This window comes from Sceloporus occidentalis, unplaced genomic scaffold (assembly GCF_023333645.1).
Source record: "Sceloporus occidentalis isolate IW3139 unplaced genomic scaffold, rSceOcc1.0.p SCAF_18, whole genome shotgun sequence".
Classification (NCBI taxonomy): Eukaryota; Metazoa; Chordata; class Lepidosauria; order Squamata; family Phrynosomatidae; genus Sceloporus; species Sceloporus occidentalis.
This window is the reverse complement of record NW_028316998.1, coordinates 10,294,457-10,303,094: the sequence shown is the minus strand read 5'-3', so window position 1 is coordinate 10,303,094 and position 8,638 is coordinate 10,294,457. Positions and strand designations below refer to the sequence as shown.

Here is an 8,638-nt window from a genome sequence, read left to right as displayed (position 1 = left end):
GGGGGATCTGGATCTTAGTCTCATAGTCAGACCTATTTGAGGTCTGATTATAAGACAACCCCGATTATAAAACGAGGGGTATTTTTCAGAGCATTTGCTCGTCTTATAATTGAACAAATACGGTAATTGGGAAAAAAAAGAAAAAGTTATATAGAAACTGTTTCCCAGATCAAGCTTCTCTCTGCGTTCCTAGCAACACAATGAATTAGTGACCAGTATTCAGCGAACACTGAAGATGGAGGCAGAGAGGCATATAGTGTGGCACGTGATTGCTGTGATTAGCCAGTCACAGCAATCGCATGATGTATGTGGTTGCTAATTGGTTCCTGTATCGGGAACCGGCTGTGCGCACACCACTATTTAGTTCATAATGTTCTTATGATGTCAATATAGGTTTTCTGGCATGATTTTTCATAAAAGCATAGAATGTCATGAAGGTTTTAAGGGATTGAATAAATATATTTTTATGTCAAAGCATAGACACATCTTCCCTGTGAATAGCATTTCTGTTTAAAAAAAAAAATTGCAACTAAAGTTTTTTCTTTTTATCTATTCAAATAACAATGAAAAAAACATGGTGATTAGCCACGAGTAACACAGAAACTTTAATTTGGGGATCGTGATATTAAGAACAAACTTTCTAACATTTAAGGATATCATACTGTTCTGTTAGCACGAATACACGGGATGTTGTCTTTACCAGGATTTGTGGTTTTAGCCATTGAAAACCATTACACGTGCTTACCTGGAAACTTTCTAAATGGGCTGACTAGAGATTTTTGAAATGTTAACCCTTTAAAAGCATATTGTGAAGATTATACGTTGTGATTATGCCAAACGTGTTGAGCAAATAGCTCTACCAGCCCTCATGAAAATGTTAGTAGCAGGTCTTTGAGATGTAGAAAACACCATTAAACAGCATAATAAATACCTAAATATAATTTCATTTATATCCACTTAAATAAATGAAATGCATAGTTAAATAAATATTTTATTTCTATTATACTATTCCCTTTTTCCCTTCCTTCATGTTTTCTTTCCTCTCCATTCCCCTTCCCTCAACCCTCCCTCCGTTCTTTCTTTCACAGAATACTCTTTCACTCCTTTTTTCTCCCTTTCTTTTATTTCAATTTCTCTATAGCTACGTCATTCTTTCCCCTCTCCATTTTCAGTAATTGCCAGGCATATTTCGTATATATACTCTAGCATAGCATAGCTGCGTTTAAACCACGCAGATACAACAAAACAGCGTCTCTCAGGCAGAGACTGCTTTGCGCCTAAGCACCGCCTACTCGTGTACAAAATGAGTCAGGAGGAGGCGGGGCAAATGGAAGGCAGAGAGCGGAAGGGGCACGGGAGACAGGAAGATGTAACCATTGGAGTGTGTTGAACACTGGTGATCGTCCTCCGTGTTGCATAATTAAGTTGGTGGGTTGAAACCGCTTTAATAATAATAAAACAAACAAACACGCTGTACATATTGTTACTGATTTTAAATTATAAAGCTGGTTTAAAGTGTCATTTTTTTCTGTTGTTTTCCAGTGCCGGGGTTGATGAAATGAGTGAAAATAAATCCCAAGCAGTTGATGTTGCATCCACCCAGACTGAAGCGGCTGTGAAACCTTTACCTTTTAAGCAACCGAATTTTCAGGTAACTGCTGTTTGAACGGAGCTGTTTGTAAAACTTTGCCAGATAGCGGTGAGCTGGCTACATGAGACGTCCACTGCGTGTCTATGAATAAGGATACAAGCGCAGCTTGTCTGTGTGTATGAATAAGGACACAAGCCCAGCTTGTCTGTGTGTATGAATAAAGACACAAGCACAGCTTGTCTGTGTGTATGAATAAAGACACAAGCACAGCTTGTCTGTTTTATGAGTAATAGAAGATGACAGCTTTAACAGCCTTTTGAAAATTCTTATTAAGACTCAACGATGTTAAATAGAGAAACAAATTGTCTACTTCGCTCATCCATGAAAACATTAAACTGGTTTTATATACACATTTAAATGCAATTTATATGAAAAAATCAACATGCAGACAATGTTTTCTTAATGACTTGAAGTATGGGTTTTTGGCTTTGGCAGCCTTCACAAATGCATGCTTTTGGAGTTGGGAACCATGTACCCTTGAGTGGTTACCATGGAGTCCGCCAATGTCCCAAACATGCTTGATGACAAAAGTACTAAGCGTCCGTATCACCCACTGTAGGTTCGCAGGTTTTTATGGACTCTGTGCTTAATCTTTGGAATCTATAGCAATCAGATGAATCAGGCTAATCTAAAATAAAATGTGTCAAATGTGGGAAAACCGTTAACTCAAACCAGCCGTGATAATTTCAGTTGTTGGTAAATAATATTACATGTTTGTTATTAAGAAGCATAGTTTGAGACCACTGCTGTGCCATTTAATGCAAAGTTTCTTGTTTCCTGCAATCCCTTACTGGGTAATGCGTTGAGTACCCCCATGACCTCGTGATTGTATATGACCTTGTAGTTCTATTGAAAAGTCATCACAGATATTTAAGGCAAGGTACCCGTTTTAATGTAATGCAGCCCGACATACAGTAGGTCATTTTAACTTAAATGGGTAAAAAGGAACTACAGAGCCCAACACTTTCTCAGTTTGCCTTAATACTCCATTAACTCTGCTACGCTTCTCTAGAACCCCTGCTTGTACCTTCTCACTTGTTTATTTTTAGCAAAACTACAACTAGGCCCTGTGAGATGTAGTCAAGGTGGATTTATCATTCTCCAAATCAGCATCCCTAGTCACGTTACTAAGATTATATTGTGATTCCCAGGTTACTAAGAGTTCCCTCTGCTTGATTAATTCAGCTAAAATTATATCTGTACTGAATTCCTTAACTGTCCCATTGTTAAAGAAGATATGTAATGAATTACTAACATTTTTTCCCCAAAGCAATTTGAAACAAAAGTCACAATAAATAAATTAATCCTATATGTTTGGTACATGAGGTTGAATTCTGCGATGACACTATCCAAAAAGCTTTTTAGCATTTTTATTGTCTTTCTTCATTGGCCATACATGTACTCTGTCATGATCTAATGTAAGATAAGCCATAACAATATTAAACACTTTCCAGTCTGAAACATTAAACCTGATTGTTTCTTTCTCTTGTCCAGCATTCAGGTATTGGAGGAGCTGCAGCTGGCAAGAAGAACAGGACCTGGAAGAACCTGAAACAAATTCTTGCTTTGGAAAGGGCATTACCATGGCAACTAAATGATCCAAGCTGTAAGTTGAATAGTTGCTTTGCATGCATTTATAAAATAAAAAAAGATCTGACAAAATAACTTTAGCTCAAATGATGTTGATTTCATTTTTATATGCTGATTTACCCAAATGGATTGGAACCATTTCATTCTTTTCTATTTTTTTTATTTCCTATAATCTAAGGTGAATCCAGTTTATATGTGCTAAAAACTAAAGCAACAGTTGAAAACATGTTGTCTTGAATGTCTGTCTTTCGTGAAGGGCAGTTTGGTGTTCCATACAGCCTTACCAAAGAAGAAAACATATTAAAGTACTTTGGAGAAGTTACAGCTACAAAGCTGCATTTCCCAACTTCCTCCATTGTCCAACTTGGACATTGAAATCAATCTCATTAGACCCCTTAATGGTTAGCCCCATTTAAAGGGGCTACTCTATCATTTGCATTCATATGATGACTGGAGTGCCCCTTTAAATTGCAGTTTTAATAAAAAAAAATGAAAGGCTTAAGGGATACCCAGCCTTTTTAACTTTCAGAAAGTGATTTCTTTGAGCTTTTTGCTCTGTGGTGTTTGGCATTCAGGCATGTTTTGTTTAAACGCATCGCATATGTTTTTTTCCCCCCAGTAAAACAAGATACTTTAGGTAACAGATGTTAGGATGTGTCAGAATTTCTCCAGATATTACAGCAATGTTTGGTATGCATTGGCAATACTTCATTTTTATGCTGTGTAGTCTAGGGAGAGACAGCTGAGAAAGCTGCTCTCTCTCTTCTCCGCGTTAGCAATGGCTCATGTGGGCCTGAGTGTGACATTATATCCAAGTACCCACAGACCTTGGTTCTGGTTCCAAGTTTATTCCCTTCTTCTCCTATAGCCCTGCCCATTTGTGCCCCTTGCTACACCCCTGAAAAAGGTCTCTTGGTTTGGACACCAGAAATGTTTTTGGTGTATGGATCTACACAGCTTGGTACAGCACATTCCCCCCCCCCCCCCAAAAGTACCTAATCTTAAAGTCCTTTCCCTTTACAGATTTCAGTATTGACGCTCCTCCTTCATGCAAGCCCGCAAAGAAATACTCTGACATCTCAGGGCTTCCTGTAAGTACATCTTGTTTGCAAACATTGTGTTCTGATGAACATTCCTTAGTGTTAACCCTTTCCATACCGAGGATTTTTAGTGCCTTAACGACTGTACGTGGTTTTTATTGCCATTTTCTCCATATGTGTGTTTAATCAGGATTCCGTTTTTCCGTGCTTGCTGTCCCCACACAAATTCCAAATTCTTTTTTTGGAAACGATAGTGCTTTTATTTGAAAACCATGGAAACATGCAAAAAATTATTGTGCATGCTAGTATGGAAAAAGCAAACAAACAAAAAAAAAAAACTATAGTAAAATAAACTTTTAAAAATTTCTTTTTTTGCAATTTTGCTTAGAATTTCTTACGTACAACAGGTGCCGATGGACAATGACCCAATTTATGTTTAGCAATAATAAATATATTTTATTATAAGGCTTCATCCATCCCTTACATAGTACCTATAAGAGTAGTAAGGGCTCCATTGGCTGGTGATAACAGCAGGCATTTCAATTAGAGTTTCTATGTTTATTGCCTGAGATAACATTGTTATAGTATTCATAAAAGCAATGTTTATTCCCCAGTAAAGTGTGCTTCTGCATCCTGGTGTGTTGTGTCCTACTTGGTTACACGTTTGTAGGAAAACTTTTTTTGGGGAAGCCATGTTTTACTTCAAAGAAACTGCAGTTGCTACCCTCTTCTAGCCATCTAACACTATGAGGAATCCATCAATGGCAGCTAGGGACTGTACTGTCTATCTGGTTACCATTAAACAGATCACAAAAGGGTTCCCAAGGAAACCAGTGTGTTTTTATTTCCTTTTTTTCTTCATTTTTTTTAAAAGTTGAGCATTGTTGTTTCTCAAATTGCATTTTCCTTATAAATAAAGTCCTGCCTATGATCATGATAAGAAAAGTTTTTAATGTTCCTTGACTTTCATGCACAGGTTCAATGTATCCCTTTAATAGCAATCCAAACAAGCATACAGTTTTGATGTTGCTGCACAAGTCTATATATCAAGCTGTGATACAATTGACAACCAAAGCATTTCACAGTAGAGTACCCTTCATAAGCACATTCGTTTCTATAGGAATGGAGTTAAATTATAGCACACAGCAGGGTTTCCTGCTATTATCCCTAAATATACTGAAGAAATTGGTTTGTTTTCTGTTTCTTTTCAATGCTTTTTTTTCAAGAAAATAATTTGATGCGGTAACTTTTTTTTTTTTTTTTACTCTCTCTTAGTTTTAGAATAATTACATGTATAATTAACAGAATATTGGCATATGCTATCGCATTGTGTGGCATTTACCTCTTTAGCTTTGACAACACATTTTATTTTTACTTTTTTATAGACAGACCTTTTGTAGGGAATATGTGCCTCTATAAGCATACCAAACACCAACACATTCCTGCTCAAGTTTTCTGATATATTGAAATCTGGAATGAAACACAACTCTTCAGCTAGAGATTATTTACAAAAAAAAAAAACAGGCTATGTTAACATTATTTATGTAACCTTCACGAGGTGTCTACAAAGCCCTCATGAGTTCTGCTGTACTAGTAGAGATGGAGATCAAAATATTGTGAAGTGATGGTGTAAATTCATTTGAAAGCTGTGCGTCCTGTTTGTACTGTTCACACATATTAATTAGATGTAAATATAATGTAGCTGATATTTGGTACAGGGAAACATCCTTGAGGGAATGAAGCCGCCTCCAGTTTAAAGCTTTGAGTATTTTATCTTATTCTGTAATAGCATACAGAAATAGGCAGTAGTCTAAGTCTTGGGGAATACAACCATAACTCATTCTTTGCTAAATACAAAATGCATTGATATGGAAGCAACTGTAGACTGCCATGCCAAAAATCTTTAAAATGTTCTTACAGTGCTGGGCGATCAGTTTTAAAAGCATGTGCATACTTATTGATTCAATGGCATAAGGAAGTTTTTAGTTTGCCAAGAGGGTGCTGGATAAGTGGAAATGTTTCCTGAGGAAATTGTAGAGGCCATTAAAGTAGGTGAACATGCATTGGGTGACATATGGCTTGAATGCAAGATGAGGCCAAGGGACTTATTTAAGGTTTGAGCAGAAATAATGGGCCAGATGGTTCTACATGTCTGTGTGCTAATATTTATTATATTAGGTTCAAATAGATCCCTATTTTAGAATTCGCTTTGGGAAGTATCATACTGATTTTTGTATTGTAGGCCAATTACACGGACCCTCAAAGCAAGTTAAGATTCAGCACAATTGAAGAATTCAATTACATCAGGATGCTGCCTTCAGATGTTGTCACTGGGTATTTGACTCTGCGAAAAGCAGCAAGTATTGTAACGTAGCAGACTGCGATATGGTCAAGTGAAACGTGGCACAGTGATCAATTTCAATTCAGTTCTCATATGTTTTATATATGTACTATATATGTATACGTTTTTACACACTTTTACATGCTCATTTGTAGTCTTATTTGTTAAATGTATTGCATATGACAATGGCTAACTTTATTTAGAATAAATGTTTTTCAATAAATGAAAGATTTTTTTCTATTCTTCCTAATATCCAAAAGAAGGATCTTTCAAATCTATTGTAGAATGTCACATTTAGTTATGCTTATTTATGCTGAATACTCAAATCCCTGATGACAGGCAAACAAAAGGCAGGAGGTAATGTTACAGATTCCAGTTAAAACCTAAATTGGTCATATAAAGACCTGAAATTGTAAACCATATAAAGGTGTATTCCTTGTAAACCTTGAGGGATTGAAATTGAATCTAAGGCAAACATTTTGTAACCTCCCACTGCTATAGGAATATGATGTTTGGACGGCAACATTGATGCCACAACTTCACTATTTCTCAAACTAGGTTTTAATACCTAAAAAGTTTTACTAGTAATTATTAATTCCCATGTAACTATTTTTTCATATTTAGTAAAAACTATGATTGAGAAAAATGCATTTCTTGTTTGTATTTCCTTTTCTTTGCCAAACTGCCCCCTGACATGCCACTCTGCCACCCTGATATGCCTTACATCCCCTATAAATCACTGTATTTATTATTATTGATATAGCGCCAACAGTTTACGCAGCGCTTAATACAATACATAAATTCAAGGGATATGACAAAACAAGAATTGACAGACTATTGCAGCCCTGCTCGCAAGCTTACAATGTAGATATGCCTTATACCTCCCTATATGCCACTCTACCCCCTGCCCAGACTTGCCATTGTGCTCCAGACTCCCTGGTGTCTAGTGGGAGGCAGCCGGTGGACGTTTGTGAGATGCACGTAGACATACCTTGGCTGGCACTTTCGCTGGAGCTTCTATGTCTCCGCACCGGAAGGTCATGTGACAGCGGTGCTCCATCATAAAAGCCCCAGCGGAAGTGGAGGGCAGTAGCGGAGGTTGTCTGCCCGCATCGCACAGACGTCCACAGGCTGCCAGAGAGGAGGATCCATGTTCAATACATACAGTGCCTTGCACTCACCCCCCTTTTTCCTATTTTGTTGCATTACAACCTGGAACTAAAATAGATTTGAGGGTTTGTATCATTTGATTTACACAACACGCCTACCACTTTGAAGGTGCAGAATATTTTTTCATTGTGAACAAACAAGACTTCTATTGAAGAAGCTGTTACGTCACACGCAGAGACCGAGTGGGGATGGAGTTCATAGGGTGATGAGAGGTGTTGAGTTTGCGCCAGACATTGCGTTTTCCTTGATGGTCAAAAAGCGAAATTTTAGTCTCATCTGACCAGAGTACTTTCTTCCATATGTTGGGGAGTCTCCCACATGCCTTTTGGTGAACAGCACACGTGTTTGCTTATTTTTTTCTTTAAGCAAGAGCTTTTTTTCTGGACACTCTTCCATAAAGCCCAGCTCTGTGGAGTGTACGACCTTAAAGTGGTTCAATGGACAGATACTCCAATCTCCGCTGTGGAGCTTTCCATCTCCTTCAGAGTTATCTTTGGTCTCTTTGTTGCCACTCTGCTTATTGCCCTTGTTGCCTGGTCTATGAGGTTTGGTCGGTGGCCCTCTCTTGTTGTGGTGCCATATTCTTTTCATGTCTTAATAATGGATTTAATGGTGCTCTGTGGGATGTCCAAAGTTTCAGATTTTTTTTTTTTATAACCAAACCCTGATCTGTATTTCTCCACAACTTTGTCCCTGACCTGTTTGCAGAGCTCATTGGTCTTCATGTTGCCGCTTGCTTGGGGGTGCACATTGCTCAGTGGTGTTGCAGTCTCTCGGGCCTTTCAGAACAGGTGTGTGTGTGTGTGTGTGTGTGTGTATATATATATATATATATATATATGATAC

The 8,638-nt window shown here is 37.7% G+C and overlaps 1 protein-coding gene across 1 annotated transcript; it reads left to right on the top strand.

Annotated features, from left to right (window-relative positions):
* Positions 1-1,555: 1,555 nt before the first annotated feature.
* On the top strand, positions 1,556-6,655 carry LOC149302654 (INO80 complex subunit C-like). The gene is made up of 4 exons (XM_089482296.1): positions 1,556-1,651; positions 3,146-3,257; positions 4,265-4,332; positions 6,524-6,655. The coding sequence occupies exons 1-4, from the start codon at positions 1,559-1,561 to the stop codon at positions 6,653-6,655; spliced, it is 405 nt and encodes a 134-aa protein (XP_089338422.1). The 5' UTR covers positions 1,556-1,558.
* The last annotated feature ends 1,983 nt before the right edge of the window (positions 6,656-8,638 follow it).

Excerpts from the sequence above, each read along its gene's own strand:
- LOC149302654 (XM_089482296.1), top strand. The coding sequence starts at position 1,559 with ATGAGTGAAAATAAATCCCAAGCAGTTGATGTTGCATCCACCCAGACT. Across the intron at positions 3,258-4,264 it reads GCAACTAAATGATCCAAGCT|ATTTCAGTATTGACGCTCCT; the intron begins GTAAGTTGAATA and ends TTCCCTTTACAG. Across the intron at positions 4,333-6,523 it reads CTGACATCTCAGGGCTTCCT|GCCAATTACACGGACCCTCA; the intron begins GTAAGTACATCT and ends TTTGTATTGTAG.